The 21,987-nt window shown below is 49.5% G+C and overlaps 1 protein-coding gene across 1 annotated transcript in view; it reads right to left on the bottom strand.

Moving 5' to 3' along the window:
• The window catches only part of FRAS1 (Fraser extracellular matrix complex subunit 1), a 1,618,415-nt gene that overhangs the window by 1,019,556 nt on the left and 576,872 nt on the right, over positions 1 to 21,987 (bottom strand). The window contains exon 18 of the mRNA XM_069626341.1: positions 18,496 to 18,669. Coding sequence (XP_069482442.1) covers positions 18,496 to 18,669 — 174 coding nt within the window. The remainder of the gene's footprint in view (positions 1 to 18,495; positions 18,670 to 21,987) is intronic.

The following is a 21,987-nucleotide window of genomic DNA, read 5'->3' as shown; positions in this document are numbered from 1 at the left end:
GTCAAGGGTAGGGACGCAGGCACACAATAGGCCTAAGAACCAATTAAAAAGTGCCCCCAAAACAACAACTGACCATTCATTACATTACAAGAAAAACAGAGAACTGCAAAGGGGGCACTTTTGATAAAAAATCTATTACAAACAATGCACTTGGAAGCACATTTGGTCAGTAACACTGTTCAGAACTAGCAGCTGGCCATTGGCGTAACTCATCAAACTGCTAGTCCGCATCGGATCCAGGGGCTCATGGGAGGACTGTGTATGCATATTTGACATCAACTTATTATAGCATGGGCAAAAGATTCGATATGTATTGATAAGTGGGTAATGTTTCCACACGAGGGATGTTTGAAATGCGTATAACCTCCCATACTGTGTCCAAATATATAGTGATCTGCTGGATACTTTCTGAACATTGTCTACGAAGACCACAAGAGTTCGATAGTAACGCAGTCTTGCCAGCAAAACCTACAAGCTGCTTGATTGGCCAGTGTCTATGGAAGTGTACATCCTTCGAGTATAGCTAATACCCTTAGGCCGAGTATTTCAACAGGCAGCGTGCATATAGATGACAGCTTCTCTCTTTTAGAGATGTGGATATTGCTACTCTGTATTTATTTAGCAAACACAACAGACTTAATCGACTGTTGGTGCTTCAGTAATGGTTAGCATCAAGCTGAATGACACTCAAAAAAGGTTGAATTTGCCTGGTTGGAATTTAAATCCCTCAGCTGCAATGTACAAACACAGACCTCTACAGTGGGCGTGCAACCCATGCACATATCTTACTGTCATTTTAACGAACACTAGACACTCCAAAAACAATTCAACCACTTACATGTGTTAACACAAACCCTGCACTTTACTTACTTTTACCTATTTGATCACACAGCTAAATGTTGTAACACTGTTAAAGATGCTAAAAATGTAATTTAATTCAAATGAGACATCTTGACATATGCATGTTTCATCAACTATCTGAACGAGTAATTTATCCTTCAAACTAGTGCCCAGCAATAATGCAGCTTGAATCATGCAACTGAAGAACCGTTTAAATTCTGCTTCACAAAGATTCTGTCTTTCATGGGCCCAATCATGTGATCACGCCCCTGGGCGCATGGTACAGCTAAAGTGAATCGAAGAGGAATTCTGACTGGTCAGTTCCTCGACGAGGAATGTCCCCACCCCCTTCTCCCGCTCCCCCCCAAGTCAGGATTCCACATCAAGAGGAAGGGCCTATAAAAGACCAGGTCGAATGGAGAGGAACGTTGACCAGGATTGTCCGCTGAGTAACTTAGTAAGCATCAGGAGAGGAGCTATCAATAGCCAAGTCTGCATCAGGGAAAGCAGTGCCACAGCAGCTATCAGTCTGAGAGAGGAGATAGAGAAATAAGTATTTGACAAAAGATGCAGGAAAAGAAAGGTCTTTAAAGTTCTGAAAGCCCTGGTGAGACTGATCCCATGGCGGTGGTGGAACACGAGAAGAGATCCTGGGAACATCTGCTTAGCCCCATAGTGTGAGCAGAACTGCTGGACAGTAGGATGGGCAGTAAATCCCTTATAGGTAGAAGGGCAGTACATTCCTTATAATGGAAAGAGCAATATATCATTTATAGGGAGAGGACAGGGGCGTAGGCCGCTATACAGTCAGATGGGCACTATATGCAGTATGAGCCAACAGTTGGAGGGAACAGAGATCCCTTAGAGATAAAGAAGGGCTTAACATCACTGACAAAAGACACAGAGCACTCCTACTCCCGGACCCCTCTGCAGCTTTCATTACCATTGACCACACCATTATCTTAAACATCATATGCGACATGATGAAACTCTCTGGCACTATTCTCCATGCCCCCCTATCAATCAGACCCCACACCAGTCAAATGCAGGGTTTCACAGGAACCCCCATCTCACCTTCTCTTTAACCTATATGCTGAATCCATCTGACAGAACCTTAGCAACCACAACGTCCATTTTCACCAATATGCTGCCGACTATTAAGTAAGATTTTAACTTTAGTGCTAAATCTACCTCACTTGTGCAAACGCCAGAACTTTTTGCTGGACTGCTAGATTATTGTTCCCTACACCTCAGTGAATGGGAACCTTTTTCCACACTCACAAATCCTTTTACTCTTTTTATGGGTGTCATTTTTAAAACTCTCCATAGTGTCCTTTTAATTTTATCCTCTAACAACTTTCGGTATATACCTTTTTATTGTTACAGAGTTGCCCTTTGGGCTCCCCTTTTACTTTCTCTGGCTAACCGTGTGAGATCTACAGTTACCAAGGGTAGAAAGGATAATTGTATCCCTCCTATATTTTGTTAGGTGAACACCAGCACAGTGCTGGGGAGATACAATGTTTCCTCTTTTTCACTAACACTAACAATTCTGTTACAGGGACAAGATTACCTTAAATGGCTGGTGGCAGTGAACCTTTTTTTTTTAAACTTCTTTTTATTAACTTGACAGCACAACAAAGAAAACAGAGGGAGCCACATGGCACCAGTGCAGAAAGCATGCAATGAGAATTTTAGGCAATACAAAATGTACCAAGATACGACGTTTTGGAAGAATGGAGAGTACAAGTTATTAACACATACATTTTAACAGGACAACCACTACGGGGGACCGCCTGGGGAAGCAGAGGCGGAAGTTGATGGTGAGGCCAGGGCAGAGATATAGTCTCGAAATCTCGGCCAGACATCCCTCTGCCTGGAGCGGGAACACTGCATCGCACTCCAGGACTGCTCGGTGTCGTGAGCCCATGTGACCGAACTAAGCCATTGTGTATAGGTAGGCGCTCTAGGGCGGAGCCAACATAATAATATACAGCAAACTGCCAGCAGCATGCAGAGACCTGCCAGTTTCTTAGAATCTCGAGGCAACTGAGGGAAGTCATGGAAAAAACAATGCAGTGGGGTATAGGTTATCGGGTGTTCCAGAATGTCAGACAATGTAGAGCAAATATCTAGCCAAAATTGGGATAACCGGGTACAGAGCGACAACATATGCATGTAGGACGCTTGGTCTGTGCCACACCTGGGACAAGAGGGGGGGTTAGCATCGGACATACGATGAATTCTCATAGGTGTATAATGATACCTGTGCAGGATTTTGAACTGGAGGAGTTTGAATTTAGTATTGTAGGAAACCTCGTGGGTGCGGGCGCACATCCGAGCCCACCTCTCATCAGTGATCTCTGAGCCAAGATCCCTCTCCCATTTGCGTCGCAGCTCGATGAAGTGGGGGGCCGCTCTGGACTGTAGTAAGGAGTAGTGCCTCGACACTTTGCCTCTGAAGGAAAGATAGGAGCAGAGCTCTTCCACTATCGGTTCATCAGGGGGCAAGGCAGGGAAGTCTGAGTATCTGGCCTTAAGGTGTCCGCGGAGTGACGAGTACTGTAGCCACACCGAGGGTCGGCGCCTGAGTGAGGGGGGAAGGTCAGACCATTCTATAAAGTTCCCCTGCTCAAAGGCATCGCGCAGAGTCAAGAAGCCTGCAGTAGCCCAGCGGGTGACCACTGAAAGTGGAACGTGCGGGACATCGGGCAGGAAGTTCCACAGTGGGAGATCCCCGTGGAACAGACAGGGAGTGTCAACCATGGACCAGAATTTGGACAAGGCCAGGGATGTGCTGGCCACTGGATTCGCAGAGTTCGAATCAGGGAGAATCGGTTGGAGGATCAGGGAGCCAATCACACGGTCACAGACAGACAGCTTCTCGAGGCGAACATGTGGGGGGGGGTCAACAGTATTGAACCAAAATGCAGCAAACTGTGATTGGGCCACCACCCAGTATCTGACAAAATTGGGTGAGCTAAAACCGCCCAAAGCCTTAGGGGCGGAAAGTGTGGAAAATTTGAGGCGGACAGCCCTGGAGTGCCACAGGAAGCTGTTACATATGCTGCGAAGCATTCGAAAGAAATTGTCCCCTGGCCATAAAGGCAGATTAGTAAATCGGTACAGTAATTGAGGCAATACAATCATTTTGAGTATTCCAATCCTACCTGCAAGCGAGAGGGGAAGTTTAGTCCAGCTGGCGGCCTTAGCCTGCAGGGTAGTTAGATAAGTGTGGTAGTTATCATCGCGCAACTGAGGTGTGTGCCGGGAGACCACCACCCCTAAGTAGGTGAAGCTATTAGGACACCAGTTGAACCCATGTAGCTCGGGGGGAACCTGTGTGGTGTCTGTGAGTGGAAACAATACAGATTTAGAACAGTTAATCCTCAGACCGGATATGTCACCAAAACGGGCCACATCCTTCAGTATAGGCAGAAGGTTGACTACAGGGGATCGAACATACAGCAGGGTATCGTCAGCGTAGAGGGAGATTATGTCGGTCTGGCCAGATGTGCGCAACCCCCTGTGCGAGTGCGATTGTCTAATCATGTCAGCAAAGGGCTCCATGGCAATAGCGAAGATAAGCGGGGAGAAGGGGCATCCCTGGCGTGTTCCTCTAAAAATCTAGAGGGGGGGGAAGAGCACCTATCTTCTGTGCGGACTTTGGCGGACGGGGCGGTGTAAAGGAGCTTTATCCAGGTGCGGAAATTAGCACCGAAGTTACATTTCTCAAGAACACACCACAGATATCTCCATGAGACTGAGTCAAAAGCTTTCTGCATGTCCAATGCAGCCGCCACTGCCTGAGTGGCAGGGTCGATCCTGGTGATTACATTGAAAAGTCTCCTCAAATTCAGGGAAGTGGACCTGCCGGGGACGAAGCCGGCTTGATCCGGATGGATAATGTGGGACATGTACGGGGCTAAGCGGTTAGCAAGTAGTTTGGCAAATATTTTAATGTCACTATTGATCAGAGAAAGGGGACGGTATGAGCTGCACTGCGTGGGTTTTTTTCCTGATTTAAGGAGCACTGATATCAATGCCTCACGGAGGTACGGTGGAAGTATGCCCCTATCGCATGATTCTTCCCAAAGCATCAGTAGGTGCGGCGCCAATTGGGCCTTGAATAGCTTATAGAAGTCCATCGGGAGCCCATCGGGGCCAGGGGCTTTACCGGATGCCAGTGACTCAATGGCCTCCACAATTTCCTCTAGGGCGAAAGGCCTCTCGAGGGAGGCGCTAGCGTCGTCCGACAAGACTGATAGAGGAAGACTCTCCAAATAGGAGTTGATGTCGGAGACCTGGGAACTGTCTACCTCCGAGTACAAGGACGTGTAGAACACGAGGAACTCAGAATTGATGTCCTGCAGGGAGGTGGCAAGTGTGCCATCTGGTCTAGAAATGGCCGGGATATGGGGGGCCCCAAACTCGCGGCGCAGTAGTCTAGCTAGCATTCTGCCGGGCCGTTCATCCTCGCCATATTTCCTCGCTGATTGAGGGGAATCTAGGAACCTGACCTCGCGCTCAGCAAGGCCACGGAACCTGTCCAACTCAGAGCCCAGCAGCGCTAGCGTAGCCGGGGAATGGTCCTCCGCGTATTGGGATTCGTAGACGGACAGGGCCGATTCGCTGGCAGCGATATCGGCACGGATGTCCCTAAGTATACCACTGCACTTGGAGATGGCAACCCCTCTAGTGTGTGCTTTAAAGGCTTCCCAGAGCACCGCGTGTGTTGAGACAGAATGTAAGTTAAACTGGAAGTATTCCTCGATAGAGGTCTCAAGCTCAGACAGGAAAACATGGTCCAGGAGCGCGTGGGGGCACAGCCTCCACTGTCTTGTTTTATTGGCATCTAATCCCCAGTTTAAAGAAATGAGTAGAGGGGAATGGTCCGATAGCGTCCTGGGAAGAATGGCTAAGTGGGTAATGCATCTAACGAGTATATCTGTGACGAGCCACCTGTCTATCCTGGAGTGGGAATCATGCACTGAGGAGTAGAAGGAGTATGTACGGTCATCAGGATACATCAGGCGCCAGGCGTCCACCAATGCCAAGCGGGGGAGCGAGGTAAGGATAGAGTATGCTGTCCTAGAGAGTTGGCGGGGACGAGAACCCGATCTATCCAGGGTGACATCTAGTATCGTGTTGAAGTCACCGCCCCATAGAATAGGAATTAGGGGGTAGCTCTCGAGTAGAGTGGCCAGGTGAAGGAAGAAGTCAGGGTCGTCAAAGTTGGGACCATATATGTTCAGGATGGCTATCTCCTGTTGCTGTAATATACCGGTGATGAGCACAAACCTACCGAGCGGGTCTATGTGGGAGTGCTGACACGTAAACTTCAGGCTTTATGTATTAGGGTGAGGGTGCCATGGCTCTGAGTGGAATAATTAGTATAATACCTCTGGGGGCCCCATTGCTTGGCGAAATGCTCACAGTGCTCCGAGCGAGCGTGGGTTTCCTGTAGACATAGGATCTTCACTCCGTGGCGTTCAGCATGAAGCTGAATCTGTCTCATCTTTTTATGGTTGCCCAGTCCCCTGACGTTCCAACTCATAAAGGTCAGAGTTGTATCAGCCATATTTGAAGGGGTGATGGTGGAATAGATAAGAGTGGATTCCAGTAAGGTGAACGGCGTGTACCCTGGGAGTATGCGGCCTTCCGACCATATGTGTGAATTAATTGCACGCGGTGCCTGCGGCGCCTCTGAAGGCTGTCAAGACTTTTACAAACCATAACATTCCCAACTTACCCCCCACCCACATCCCTCCCCCAATCAGAGGGACGAAACCCAAACACAACCACAACAAACGTAAACTTTTAGGCATCAACGCCTGGGGGTCTTCTTGCAGCCGGGCAATGGCGCGCCGGACTGGGAGAGCGTAAGGAGAGTTGTGCTACGTAGTAGGATTAGGCAGGGCATTTAGAGTGCATGCGAGTTACCTCGGGACCAAATCTGTGAGCGAGAGGGCCCAACGGAGATTGGTGTGCAGCCGTGTGACAAGACGCGGTAGTAACATAGTTGGGTGCGTATTTAGCTAGAAGGGGCCTGGGTCCCGCGGTCAAATCGAACAGAGTAACTGGGATGAAATGTCGGGTGACTCCGAGAAGGGACCCTTGAGAAATGGTCATTACAGTCAGCGGTGCAACAGCAGGGTGCGAAACACACCCACACAGATAGGAGATGAAGCAACATCAGCAACATGAACTACAATAAAGTACGATGAATAGTGGCAATCGCGGGGGGGGAGCGCCATGGCGGCCCCGACCTGCGGCCCAGGTACATCAGCAATCATTGAGAAAACATACAACCTATATCAACATTGTTTACATCAACCAGGAAAGTGTTCATCTATAAATTTCGAGGCTTCTTCGGGGATAGTGAAAAAGTGTGTTTGATTAGTGTGTTCAATCCTCAGTTTGGCGGGAAAGAGCATGGAGTACTTGACCCCTAGGTCCCGGAGTCTCTTTTTCACCGCAAGGAAGGTCTTACGCTCCTGCTGCACAGCCACAGAGTAATCCGGGTACAAGTGTATCCTCGCCGCCCCAAGATGAAGCTCACCCTTGGCCCTGGCCGCACGGAGCATGGCGTCGCGGTCACGGAAATTGAGGATTCTGGCAATGATAGGGCGGGGTGGGGCACCCGGCCTTGGTCTCGCGGTCAAAGAGCGGTGAGCTTGCTCCACTGCAAATTGTGCCGAAAGCTTGGGGCTATCCAGGAGGGTTAAAAGGGTGCGCTCTACATAGTCCTCCATGGGCTCCCCGATATCGTCCTCCGGAATACCAACAATGCGGAGGTTATTCCGCCTGGAGCGGGATTCAAGGTCGTCATTTTTCTTTTCAACCATAGAGACCCGGCTGGTCAGGGTGGTCACAGCTGTGCGAAGGGAGACCAGGTCGTCCTCTGCGGTGCCAACCCTTGTCTCGATCTCGGCTACCCTGCTGTCCGTTCTCTCGATATGGGCCTTTATGGATGAGATGGTCCCATTCATATCATCCAGCTTAGTGTGGAGCGCGGTGAAACCCTCTCGCATGTATTCCATCATTTTCTGCGCGTCGTCGGAGGTAGAGGGAGTTGTGGTGCCTGGCGACTCCTCCAGGGGGTCAGTCAGCGGCTTGGAGGGAGTTTTAGCAAACATATTTAGCGAGGCCTGCCTCTTGTTAGACCCGGCTCCTTTGGTCATGGTGATAGAACGCGTTCGGCGTCCAGGATCAGGTGCAGGTATGGCAGGAGGCCTTCCGATCGACGGTCCGCAGGACGCCCAGGGGGGAGGGAGGGAAGGTGTGGAGAGCAGCTAACGAGGCTGGGGGAGACATCAGGGGTCCCCAACAGTGCACACAGAGCGAGACCGCCAGGCACAAGGACCAGAGGGGTAGGCCAGAAGTGGGGTTGCCAGTGATGTGTAGGGACAGATCCGTAGTTGTAGGGGGCGAGGGCCCTTCCTCCAGGAGCGCTACGGTGTTATTGGCGGACTGCTAGCAAGAGCCTGGGAGTGCTGGAGAGCCCACACAGTTGGTAAGCAGTGGGTTGGCTGGTGACAGGTGAGGGAAGCCAATTGTCCGTGGGCTAGAAGTGGAGCTGAGAGGGGTATTACACGAAGGTTGCACAGTGAGGGGTCCGGATCCAGAGTTGTGATTGGAGGCAGCAACCAGTAGCCAAAGAACGGGGGGGGGGCAGAGAAGGACGATGGTGCAGTGAGGGCAGGTGCGGGCCACCAGGGGAGAGAAGTAGAGCCGGGGCGGCAGGGAGACAAGTGGTGGTCAGCAAAGTCCGCAGCAGGTGGATGGGGTAGCCGCAGGGACCTCCGAGGTAGGACACAGCCGCACCCCCACACGCCCTCAGAGCTGATGTGGTGCCGCGCCACTGGCGTGGGGGTGGATCGGTAGGGGGGGTGCAGGCGAGATGGAGGCCGGAGAAAGCTGCGGTGCCCCAGAAGAAGTGTCCGCTGGGGCTCAGGGTCCAAAGTCAATGCAGGCAGAGTCCACTGGAGCAAACAAGGGACAGCAGCCAGGGAGAAGTAGCACGGTGGTTAGCACAGCACACAGGCTCAACTGCAGCCCAGGATCGTGGGAGACGGGAGAAAACCAAGCGGCCCCCTCCCCCCCGAACCCCCCTACCTTGTCATGGATCAGGAGGGCTACGCCTCGCCGGAGGGGGGGGCGCCGAAGGCAGGCGGTGCGGAGAAGCAGGGGGCCGCGGTGATGTCTCCGCTCCCCGCGGCACGAGGCAGGGGAGCCGGGCAGTGCGGCGTCACGAGCGCCGCGGGAGCCAGAAGATGCAGGCGGTCACAGGCCCAGGCAGGATGCGTGGGGTCCGCAAGAAGGGTGATGAGGCCGTCGATGGAGCGCGGGGCCCCCACGGGAGCCGGCCGGCCCGGGCCGACGAGGAGGGCTCCGGCGCCCCTCCCCCACAGCGGCCCGCAGCGCCGCGCCCTGAAGTAGGAGGGAGAGCCGCAGCCGGTGGAGCCGCGGAGCGGAGCGGCCAGGCCCACTCAGTCCCGGAGGAGTCGAGGGCAGCAGTACGGTCCCCAGGGGGGGTCGCGTGGGCCAGGAATCCGCAGTAGTGCAGCGGATGTGTTCAGGAGGAAGCACCGCCTGCACACAGGAGGATAGCCGCAGCAATAGAGTACTTTTTCGGGATTTGTACGCTCTCCCAGCTCGGAGCTCCGCAGTTAGGCGGCCATCTTACTTTGGCGCAACAGCGCCCCCCTCGCAGTGAACCTTTTTTACAAATTCAGTGCACCTTTACCACGTGTTTTGACAGCTGTGGTAAAGGCACCCATGAGTGCCAATTTTACCAAAATGGCCTGTCTTCTTTTATTGCCATGTTTGCCCTTCTCGTCCCTTTCTTGGTCTTTCCCCTCCCTTCCAGGGCGGGAAAGTACTTTGTGTGTTTTAATTTTTGGTGGGTGACCTTGGTAATTCCGCCCAGGCTCCAGAGTGTCTGTGAAGGCAGGAAGCAAGAGAGGAGTCCAAAACTCTGCAGCCCATTGTATTCCAGCCTACCTGCAATAATCCAATTCAAACTGGGAGGCTGGCTGTGCTGAATGAACTGCCAACCCCCCAAGTTTGACTGTTGCACGTCTGTTTGATCCAGCATAAATGTCTTCTCTTGGAAGTTGAAGAGGTAGTCGACCACTGGACCTGAATACCGAAGATGAAGAAAACACAGCCCAGACGATTTCCAACTACCGGAGAGCCTGCTGTGTAACCGGAGCCTGCTGTTACCCTTCCTTCCAAGCAACCTGGGCACCCCAAAAACGATGAACCTGACCCAGAGCCTGGTGAGAACCACTAGACTCAAGAAGACCTGCATTTCAGCCATCCCACGCCATGTTTCGACCTTGCGAGGCTGCAATACCCCAATAACCTGGGACCGCGAGCCATTGTCCTGTGCCTGGTGTTCTGAATTCCAAATCGAGCTGAAACTTTGGTGGCGTCCTGCTGGACCTCCAGAGACGTGATTCCAGTCCTTGAAGTCCCTTCAACAGAGTGCTGGACCACATTAGCGATGTGAATCCAATCAGCGATATTCAGTCTGTGGGCTCCTGAAAAGGGTGCCCACAGAGCCACATCCAGCCGCGAAGAAACTGTTGCCTGGAGCCTTCTCCATTGATCCTTGCTGCACAATCCCTTCCAAAGTCCTATCTTCATGACAAAGGAATCCATCGACCGGGTTTTTGGCAGCAGATCCTGAAGGCTCCCCTGCTGCAACTCTTCTGTGCTGAGGCACTGTGTTGGCTGGGGTATTTACTTACCTTAAGCCTTGTGTGATTCCTGTAAAGCTTTGGGGTGTTTCTTGTGACTGGGAGTCCTCTCGTCTAGTTCGCCCAGGCCCACTGCTGGAATCCTCCTAGGATGTCTTCTCAGAAGTCCCTGCACCCTAACTAACTCTAAAGTGAACTACTTACTTGTTTGAACAGACTTCTACAGGAACTCTGACTTTTTCTGCAACTGAACCTTCTCTCAACCTGCCTACAGCTGCCACCTTCATCACTAGGGTCCCTCGTCTGCCTCTGAGAACTCATGCAATAGACTAGGGAAGGACTGGATAAGAAAAGGATTCTGCCTTGAAAAGTATAACAAGTGTTTAAAAGTGTACTTACTTGTGAAAGAGTAAGTTGGTAACTTTACCTCTGAGAGCGAGCAGTTAAACAAGTTCTTATTTACCTTAAATGTGTTCTGCCAATCTGAAAAGTATATGTAAGGTTATTTTACTGACCTGTGAATTGGTTATACCCGTTTCCCAAAAGTAATGCTGTTGGCTTCACTTAACTATCTCTTTTACAATATTAGTGTGTACGTTCACCAACTGGGTCTTGCTTCCCCTGGGCTGCTGTATAGTCTGTCTAAACTAACTCTGCCATGGGTTTTACCTACCTTGAATAACACTGAGTTATTCATAAAGTGTAACATTGGGTTTTGCTTTCCCTTGTCTGTTTTATGCAGATTATAAAAGTCTTAGGTTTATACCTACCTTGAAGTTGCTGTTAGCTTCTTTAAACAAGGATACGGGTTTCACTTACCTTGCATAGCTGTGTGTAATTCTTAATAGGCTACCGTGGTGTTTACTAACCTGGATCTGCCTTGCACCATCCTAAAATAAGTTGAAGAGTTATTGCTTACCTCAGTCTGTGTTCCACTGGCATAAAGAAGTAACTGTAATAGTATAATACAACATTAGTTTTTACCTGCCTAGAATAGCTGTGTGCCATTCTTAAAAAGTGTTCTGTAGGTGTAGCTGACATTGGTCTGCCTGGTGCAATCCTAAATTAGTGTAACAAGCTCTTGCTTACCTTAGTCTGTGCTACACTGAGCTGAAAAGCAACTGTAATTGTATATTACACCAAAGGGTCTTACTCCCCTAGTATAACTGTGTGCTATCCTGAATGTGGTCATAGGTTTCTACTGTTCTTTAAATTAGTGTTCCACTATTCAGAAAAGTATACTTGCAGGTTGGTTTACTAAGTGATTTCTTAACCGAGTGTCATGTACAACTGCTATTGTCTACTACCCTTGTATTACTGAAAGTAATCAGAAAGTAACATATGCTTTTACTCGCCATGAGGTTTATGCTTTGGTCTGTGTACCTTCAAGCATCGTGTTGTGTTTTTATAATGGGTTTATGATTGTATGACAAAGTACTTACCCCACAACCTAACTTGGCCTAACTATTTATAATGAACCTTTATTTTTTATAATACGTCTGGTTGTCAGTTTATCTGTTGAACCCTTGGTACACTACAAGTTCTTTGTACCTTCTTACAACCCTCTCTCCCTCCTAAGATAAGCCTGACTGCTCTGTCTACACTACCAAATACTGAGGTGGTACAGCCTTATACTAAGAGTGGAGGTTTGTACTGTCTAAGCCCTTAGTTGGACTTCAGAAAAACTGTCCTAACAAAGACACCAAATTATACTTCCAAATCGTACCCCCCGCCCCCACCCACAACTCTGCACCTTCAAAAGCTGTCTCACCAACATCACTGCCTTCATGGCCAGATACTTCCTCATACTCAACCCATCCAAAACACAATACTTCCTCAGTTTCCCCTGCCACGCACAAACAAGACCTAACACGATGGATCACACTACACGCCACAGACAACCCACACACATCCCTCTCCCCAACTAGCAGATATGCAGGCTCTACACCATCGACCTCCACCTAGCCTTCAAACACCACACAGCTGCTGTCACCAAAACATGCAATCTACAACTACACCTTTGCTGCAAGATAAGAGGCATCATTCCCCCTGACGACTTCCACAACAGAGTCCCAGGATGAGTGCCGTCCAAGCTGTGCTATGGAAATGCTGTTTGTATTTCTATTTATTATGTTTATATAGCGCGTTCATCCAAAGCGCTTTACATTATAACAACAGAATACATAGAACAATATAACAAAAGAAGCAATTTACAATTAATCAAACTAATAAAAACAGTAAGCAGAGCAATTCATCAGTGAGGGGGAAGGGGAGGGCAGAGGAAGGCAAGGGGGAGGGGGAACAGACAGAAGGGATATAAGGGTGAAGCGAGGGGGGACAAGGGGGCAAGGGGGAGGGAGGAAAGGATCATAGGGAGGATTGGAGGGAAGGGGAGAGGATGAGAGGTGGGGAAGGTTTCAAGGCAGGGAATGGAGAAGGAGAGATTTCAGGGAAGTGCGAAAGGAGGAAAAGGTAGGTGTGGAGCGGATCGAGAGAGGTAAGGAGTTCCAGTGGAGGGGGGCTAGGAGCTGAACGGAGCGGAAATGGGAGGAGGCACATGGGGAAGTGGGAACGGTGAGAAGGAAGTGGTCGGCTGAATGGAGGGAGCGGAAGGGATCATAGAAAGAGATGAGAGCGGAGAGATAAGGGGGAGCCAGGTCATGGAGAGATTTAAAGACTAGACAGCGAAAATGAAATTTAAGTTGGGAGTGAAAGGGGAGCCAGCCAAGAGAGGAGAGCGAAGAGGAAATTGAGTCATGCGGGGCAAGGAGACAGAGGGTACGGATAGCTGAGTGGTAGATAGATTTGAGGGGAGCAAGATGAGAGGCAGGTAGTCCAAAGAGTAGGGAGGAGCAGTAGAAGAGGCGAGAGAAGATAAGGGAGGATATTAGAAGTTTTGTTGCGTGGAAGGTGAGAGAGGAGCGGACCTTGCGAATATAGAAGAGGTGGTAGCGACAGGCGCGAGAGGTAAGAGAAATATGGTGGGCAAAGGAGAGGGAAGAGTCAAAGTGAATGCCTAGAATGCGACCATGGGCAGAGATTGGAAGATTGGAGGGGGGAAAGTAAATTAAAGGTGGAGGAGAGGGAAGGCGAAGAGTATTGGATGAAAAGAATACGACTTCAGTCTATCAGTATTGAGAGAAAGAAAACGGGATGACATCCAGTTTTTAATGGCAGTGAGACAGGAAGAAAGTTTAAGGTGGAGATCAGGGGAGAAGGAAGAGAAAGAGAGGAAGAGTTGGGTGTCATCAGCATAGAAATGGTGAGAGATACCGAATGAAGAAATCACAGGGGCAAGGAGAGAGGTGTAGAGAGAGAATAGGAAAGGGCCAAGAACCGACTTCCCAAAAGCACCCTTTGACCCCTGAAATCCATAGAGAATGCAGCATAAAGACTCATCCTCCACCCACCTAAACATTCACACATCACTCAAGCTCTCTCCCAGCTTCACTAGTTCCATGTACCCTAGAGAGTGGCTTTTAAAAGCTTCTTCATTATTTACAAAGCCATCCACCTCGAAAACCCAGCCTACCATCACAACATACGGAAACCCATCTCCCACACAAACACCACACATGCCAACCAAAAATCTCCTCCGCATTCCACTATGTATACTAACCAGTGAAGAAACTTTGCTGAAAATGTTGGAGGGGACATGACATCTGAATAAAAGGTGCCCCATTCAAATGAATGGGGACAAAATGGTGGGCCATGAAAGTTATTACTAACCTGCACACTAAATAAGTGTCCACACAGTTGGCACCCAGGGTCTGGAATGCCCTCAGACTCCACATCCGCATGGCACCCTCCATCATCATTTTCCAAAAGACTCAACAAAACATACCTCTTTATCCCCACCAAATCCAACCAGACCAGCTCCCCTGCCATCCTGTTTTTGATCTTCCTATATTGTCCTGAACATTTTGTAACTTATTTTCCACTGCCTCCCCTTTGAACTTTGTAAGGTGCGCGAAGACACTGTGAGTAGGGTAAGTGCCCACAAAGTTCAAATAAATAAATACAATATCCTGCAATAGCCTTTTCCTTAATCTACCCTCTTCTTTTCTACGACCCCGCCAGCTAATCCAGAATAGGGCTTCGAGACTTATCCTTGGCCTCAAGCCCAGTGACTGCATCTCTCCAGCCCTAAACACTCTCCACTTGCTCCCTGTTGCTGCAAGGATCAAATTCCAATCCCTCTACATCATCCATAAGGCTGTCTGGGACCGGGGACCACGCCATCTACAACTGACTCTCACTAAATACCCTCCCTCCAGATCTTTACGTTTCTCCGGCACAAACTCTCTGTGTGTCAAGCGCTTCGCTAAACAGCACGCTGGTGGCCGATCTCTTTCCTTGGCAGGCTCCCTCCTATGGAACAGACTCCTCCTCCTCCTCCTCTTCGTCTTGAGCCTGATCTCCTCAAATTCCGGAAGCACCTGAAGACCTTCCTTTTCACCTCCTCCTTCCCTTCCTCCCTGCAAACCCGATTGTTGCAGAGATTGGTGATCAGGGCCCTTATGTGTCCTCCTGGGTCCTCCTGGGTCCTGGTTTCCCTCACCAAATCGTCTTTGTCCTCCGCCCGCTCCCAGCACTTGCCTGGCACCCACTGGCCTATGCCAACACAGGCCTGCACTTACCTATTTATAGACAGCTGACCATTCTCTCGTAGTCACTTAACAGCTGCTCACTCCCTAGCACTTCCCTATTGGTACACACAGCACTTACCCCCACTCCCTCATTCCTTCTCTCGCTCTGCACTTGCACGTTCAGAATGCTCACGAGGCCTAAAAGGTCCGCCTCAATCTCTCATTGTTATATTTGCTTTTCATTCCCATGTTCCCCCCCTTTTGCCCTGTGGGCGCTTTGAAACACAATTTACTTGATGTATAAGTGCCTTACAATGCACAATAAAATAAAATAAATAAATAAAACAAATAAATACATGTATCCCTTATAGGAAACTAGGGCACTATAACCCTGAATCGGGAAGCAGTGTGCCAAGCAGTATCCTTCTGGTGTGGATTACAAATAGCAAAAAGGGTGCTATAACTCTGTGAAGAGGACTTGTGGCAAATAAGTGGTGCTGTGCTGTATCCCTGAGACTGCTTGGAGAACCTGGCAGAGAGCAGCATTACCACGATGGAAAGAACATGGAAACCTTTGGCTTAATCGCAATCCCGACTGTTAATTTAGGTCTGTTCCAAGGAGAAGATCCCAATTCGATCGGAGATGCAGCCGTAGCCCCCTATCAGTGTTTACCTCAACCATTTCCTAGTACTGTGTGAAAAGCAGTTGAACGGCCCCTTTACGTGTCACATGCTCTGTCAATTGGTCCCATGGCATGGCAGCCCTTGCACATACTGTTAGGGACACCACATCCCGAAGATCTGACCATGTTATGGAGGTCTCTGGTAATTAGAAAGAGAATTCAGGGGTCTGAATAGAAAATCAACAAATGGATAAACATTTTAAAACCTTAGTTTGCAAGCGATATTCCAAGCACAAAAGTCAGGTGCGTCCCTTTGCTTCAAGCACGACGGCATATTTGCAAAGCCTTTGAACTCGTACTTGCCTTCTACTTTATGAGATTTCCAGTTACTGAGAACCCCAACAATGCGGCCATTCAGTCAAACTAAGACATGTAAGCCTAATTACTGTGCAGTTCAAAAATGTCCATCCTGCAGTTTCCATTCGTTTCATTTAAGCCTTTGAATACTTTCTGCGAAACCTATGCCTCAATTTCCATCTCTTGCCAGCATTGCCCACTCCCTCCCAGCTCCTTTGAACTGCAACGGAATCATATTTGTACACAGCTGTGAGAGCTCGTTGGCCTGTGCCTTCAAATGGATGCTTTAGTTTCCAGGTCAGGTGTCATCCCAGTCAAGGACACCGAGAGCCCTCGTTGATAGGGGGTTCTGGACCAGCAAGAAAGAAAAGGGCCTCGTGTTTACCTTCGCTTGGCACGCTCCAAACTCCTCCTGCCCGCCACTCACCACTGAGCGGTGCAGAAAGTAGACCAAGTAAAAAAAAAAGATAAAAGAAAACTAATCAACTGTTGGACCCTGGCCAATGGAAACATGCCATTTGTGCCCTCCAGTAGTTTTATCAGTACACATTTCTTAGCTTCCACTGAAGCATGCTGTTTAATTCAGAGGCACCGGGGAGGGTGTGTGAGAAAATGCAGCCCAAGCACTGGCCGGGTTCCAAGTACTGACAAATGCTTCTTTACATGTCAAGTTAGACCGCGGCGATAACACGTTTGGTTTGCAACAACCAAGAACACCTGCTACGTGCAGCAATAGTAACCAGGATAAGCCGCATTCTTTTTATTCTGTGCTTTGGAACATGCACGCAGTCTCGTTCAGTCAAAGAATTCCAGCGACCTAATCTGAACTATGCACGGAGACGAATCAACTTCGGCTCCCAGGTGCATAAAACGAGAACTGGTAGCTCCTGCCGACGTTTCTGAGAGAACTATGCCGAGCTGAGAGGGCGGCTATCCTGAGACTGCTGCCAAGTGAGCGGGGCACTCAAAGCCTCATTAGAAAATTGGCAGTAACTCCATGGGAATTACTGCCAAACTCATTTACTGTTACCAACGTTCAGTCTGGCGCCATTACCACCAGCTAATACGCGTGGTAACAGCAGCGTTAGTCCCCGTTTAGGAAGTCTAGAGGACTCAGGCGAGATTTGGAGGAATAACCACGGGCGAAATCCTCCAGTTTTTGGCATTAAAGTGCATGGTTACTTCCAGCACTGAGCTGAAGGTATCTCCTCCACTTTAACGCCAAACCTGGAATTTGGAGGTGTGGTAAAAGTGGTGGTTATTCCCCTACTGCCCGAAAAAGCCGAGGTAACGGAATTACCCAACGCATATTGACCGAAATGCCAAACTAGTAACAAACCTGTATAACCTAAAATAAGTGTGCTGTGCACTGTATACCCAAGGATGCAAGCTGTGTGCTATACCCCAGAGACTGTGTTTTGGAACCTAGAAACGTGCTGTGCTTTATCCCTGAGACCGCAGTTATATCAGTGATGGAGAGGGTAATCAATCTCTATTAGATAGGAAATTACACCAGTTTGTGCCTCTCATTCCCCCTTTGTCTAGACTGTTCCAGGGCAGGATCATCCTTTTCAGCTTCAAATAAACCCAAGTGCATACAGGCATTTATCCATTCCATGCGATCATTATTACATCCTGGAACGTACATCTTTCCTCGCCCAAACCGAGGAAAGGAGACAGAGGTTCAAAAGATCAGTGTTCTGGATGGAAGACGCAACCTGGCTCACTATTGTTTTCCCCCCTTGTCAACCTTTTGCTTAGATTGTTCCAAGAAACAAACCTCTTTTTCTTTCCCATGGGCGTTTTTCCCAATCCTCGTCCTGACAACCAACTACAAACCCTTGAAATCTTATTTCAGTGGTACGTATTCTGTGTTATTCCACAGTGTATCTCTGTTATATTGTCGGCCATTTTGTAGAAGTTGGTTTATCTGTGTAAATTGAGCTAGGAGCAAGATGCAGCGTACTTTAGCTTTTTTTGTTTCCATGCTTGGCACATTGCTACTTTTGACTTTTGTTCTACATTTCAGTGTGCTTAAAGAATATCATAACAAGGCTTTGATTGGGTTTGGCTGCAGATGAACCTGAAATAAAAGCATATCAAACATTCCACTTGGAGGGGCTGAAATGAACACTCGTGCGATTGGTTTTATGCACTGCTATTCACAGTCTATTTTCATAGATTCCCTCGCCAAACTATCATTTACCAGATTGTCTTGCGCAAAAGACCACGCAGAGCAACAGAGGTTCGAATCCCGGATCCGCGCTTAGAAACCAAAATCAGGCACGGTATTAGGCGCGTTATGAAAAACCATTTAAATAAAAATAAATACATATTCTGCACAAACCAGAGCTGAGGAAGAAGGAGGTGGGCACTTACCTCTGCACACTCCTGTGCTCTCCATGTAGAATCGCGCCGCGCACTGAAACTGGCAGACTCCATAAGGCTGTCCATAATATTCCTGTTCTGTCTGCAGAACCTCCAATGACTGGGCACACCTTGTGCAATGGATGTTCCCAGGTCCTACACATGCCCGGCAGGACTGGTGACAAGCTAAAAGGAAGCACGAGAAGCAACGAGAAGAGCACATGCTGATGTTAATATATTGCGAATGGAAATGAATGTAAATATGATATACCATTCCGCTCATTCTGATGTAGCCCCCCTTCTTGTACCTATATCATGATCACGCTAAAAGGAACCCACGCATAAAATGAACAGCAAGTCTGAACATGGTGGTCCCTTGGTGTAGCATTACGGCACTGGGCCTGGTGTGCAGTGGTATGCCTTCTGAGACTAAATGGATGCACTGGGAATAAAGTACCAAAAGCCACGTTCATGTGGCACCAGAAGACATTTTGACATCTGAGACTCCTAACATACAATATTGCATTTCAAATAAGACATTTGCCAAAACATTCACTAAAGGCAGGTCCATGCAGTGACACGGGACTAATGCACAGATATTAAACACACACACTCATGCGGTTTATACTCTCAGCAATAGTGCAGAGTGAGGGATGGTAGATTCAGAATAAATCAGAACCATTATCATTGCTGTGGGCAACCCAACCAAATCATTATTTTTCATGCCGCCATTTCAGTTGGTCCAAGATCACACGCAGATCAGTCTTTGTTATTGGTACACCGCCATCTTTCCGATCCTTATACAGTTGTGTATTTAAGGATCCCATTTGTGGTAGCCAAGTAAACTTGGCTATTTATTACAAAAGGTGCTTGGTTTGCTGCCTTTGAGTTGTTCTATGGTACTAGGTTACTGTGCACACAGGCTGGCAAAACAGACATAATCAGACTATGCACGAGCAAGTGACCTAGTTAACCACACACCAAATTGCAACCCCTCACATCGCAGCTGCAGAATTATCATGTTATCAGGTACCAGTCAGGGGTCATTACTGTTAGGACAGTTTTTCTAAAGTCCAACTGACGGCTTTATAAAACCATACATCTGAGGCAGTACATAAGCTCCACTCTTAGTATAAGGCTGTACCACCATAGAATGTGGTAGTGTGGACAGAGCAGCCAGGTTTATCTCAGGAGAGAGAGAGGACTGTAGCTTTATAAAAAGAATTTGTAGCATACATAATGGTCCAAAGAAACACAAACACTATAAGCCTCATCAGGGCCTTGGCGGTAACCCAGCGGTAATTCTGCCAGGACACCGCCAATACAAATAGCGTTACTGCTACTTGGTCCGGCGCTATTAGCGCCACATCTCGAGCAGTAGTAAGACAGTTATTCTCAACAGGACTCTATGGAGATTTTTGGCGCTATTACACGCTGACAGTAATAGCGCTGAAAACAGACGGAAAGCTGGAAATTTACCTCCAGCGTAAATATCTAGCTTTCCACCCAATACTTGGGAGTAGGTGGAGCGGTAATGCAGCAGTAATAGCGTTACCAATGCAATTTTGCTGCTCCGCCCAACCCCTGATGAGGCCTTATGTATTGTAATAATAAAGGCTTTATTTAAATATAAGTAGACCAAGATAATTCTTGGGTAAGTAAGTACTATAACATCATATAAACACAATCATAAAAACCAACTCAATACATATGGTATGCAAACCAAGGTATAACCTTATTTAGAGGAGCAAAAAGCAAGTCAAGGTGAATTAAACCTAAGGTTATGCATTCAGGATAGTGTTATACTGTTCTTGGGGAATAAAACCAGATTCGATATACTTTTAGAATACAATCAGTATTTCAAGAGTAGTTGACCAAGTCAGTCATGCAGTGACACTCAGTTATGAAGTCACATAATAAACCAACCCTGTTACAAGTATACACCTTGAAACATTACTGTTCAGAACTTAGTTCACAGCTAGTAAAACAACTCATACTTTCTGGAGGGGCCTCAAGCTACTCAATGATAAGTATGAACACTCGGGGCGCTGTTGAGCGCCGAGCAAGATGGCCGCCTGAGTCTCGAGCTCCGGAGCCGGCAGATCTCGGAATCCTGAATCGGCACATTTGAACACTGGATAGCCGTTCCCGGCTCATGCGTTTTTGAAGCGGCCGCCCCGAGGACCCAGCGGACCGAATTTTGTCGAAGATCGGATCCCCGGGACGTGACTTCTGGACGCCGCTGCACCATCCCCCCACTTGGCTGCGGCGCTCCCGCGCGGAAACTCGCCCTCTGGTGGAGCGGACGGGCTCGCCCGGGGCTGGCGTTACCCCCCCCGCCTCGGCGGGTGCACGCTGCCGGGTGGCGGTCCGCCTCCCCCCAACCTCGGCTGGGACACTTCTTCAGCCCGCGCGCCGCGGGCTGGCTCGGGCGCCTGCGGCCTGGTGCGCCAGGACCCTCTCCACACCTGCTGGACTCCGGCGGGGCTGCCGCCGACGGCGTGACACGAGGTGCAGTGGTTCCCTGCGACGCCAGGTACGTGTGCCGGGGAGGCCCCCGCGGACTTGCCCTGGGCAGCGGCATCACCTTACCTCTCTCATTCGCGGGGCCGAGGACTAATTGCCTCTGGGCCCATCAGCCGCCTGTCCTGCCCCGGGCCTGGCGCCTCCCCCGGTTCGCATTGATCCTGGTGTCCCCCCTGGAATCTCTCTCATCCCCCCGCTCCACCGGCCACCGCGGGCTGCGGGTGTCTCCCTCCAGGGTCGCGGTGATCTCGCTGACACTGCTCCGCCCGGGCCCTTCGACCCACCGGCTGCCTGACCTGTCTTCTGCACGGGGCCGTGGCTTCTCTGCCGCCTGGGCGTTGTGCCGGGAGGCACCCCCCCCCCATCTTACATCGCTCTCAACCACCCGTACCTGGGTCCAGGCTTAGATTTTGCTCGCTGGGCGCCTCTGCCCCCAACCCTGGGATCTACTGCTCCCGAGGTTTCTCCCTGCGCCTCTCTGGACTGACTGACTTCTAGTCTGCGCTGGTGACCACGGCTTCATATCTGGGGAGACGGTGGGCTTCGCCGGGGCTGGTGGTCGTGTCGTTGCATTAATTGCGTGGCATGGTGATCAGCTCTGGTGGGGCTTGTTGGTCCTTTGGTCTGCTTTGTGTGCTACAGTACCTCTCTGGCAACAGAATAGACACATACCCGCCTCCTGAGGTAATGCGGAGTTGAGGAAAGTCCCTGTGTGTTGGCTGCCCCACAAACTTCGCATCTACACGGATTCTCGGCCACGGCTTCACCTGCATCACTCCCTGTCTAGCACCATACTCTGCGCCCTACTTCGGGTGACATAGAGCCTGGGCCTCCCCCTCTCCCCACTTGACTTACAACATCGCCAGGATGACCAAGGGAGGGGCGAGGAAACAGAGCTCTATCAACATGTTTGCTAAGGCTGCGTCGAGATCGTCAGGGGAGACCAACGTACAGACCCCAGCCACACCTCCACCCGAT

This window comes from Ambystoma mexicanum, chromosome 6p (assembly GCF_040938575.1).
Source record: "Ambystoma mexicanum isolate Mex_15411 chromosome 6p, UKY_AmexF1_1, whole genome shotgun sequence".
Lineage (NCBI taxonomy): Eukaryota > Metazoa > Chordata > Amphibia > Caudata > Ambystomatidae > Ambystoma > Ambystoma mexicanum.
The sequence above is the reverse complement of the archived record's forward strand: the minus strand, read 5'-3'. Positions and strand labels throughout refer to the sequence as shown.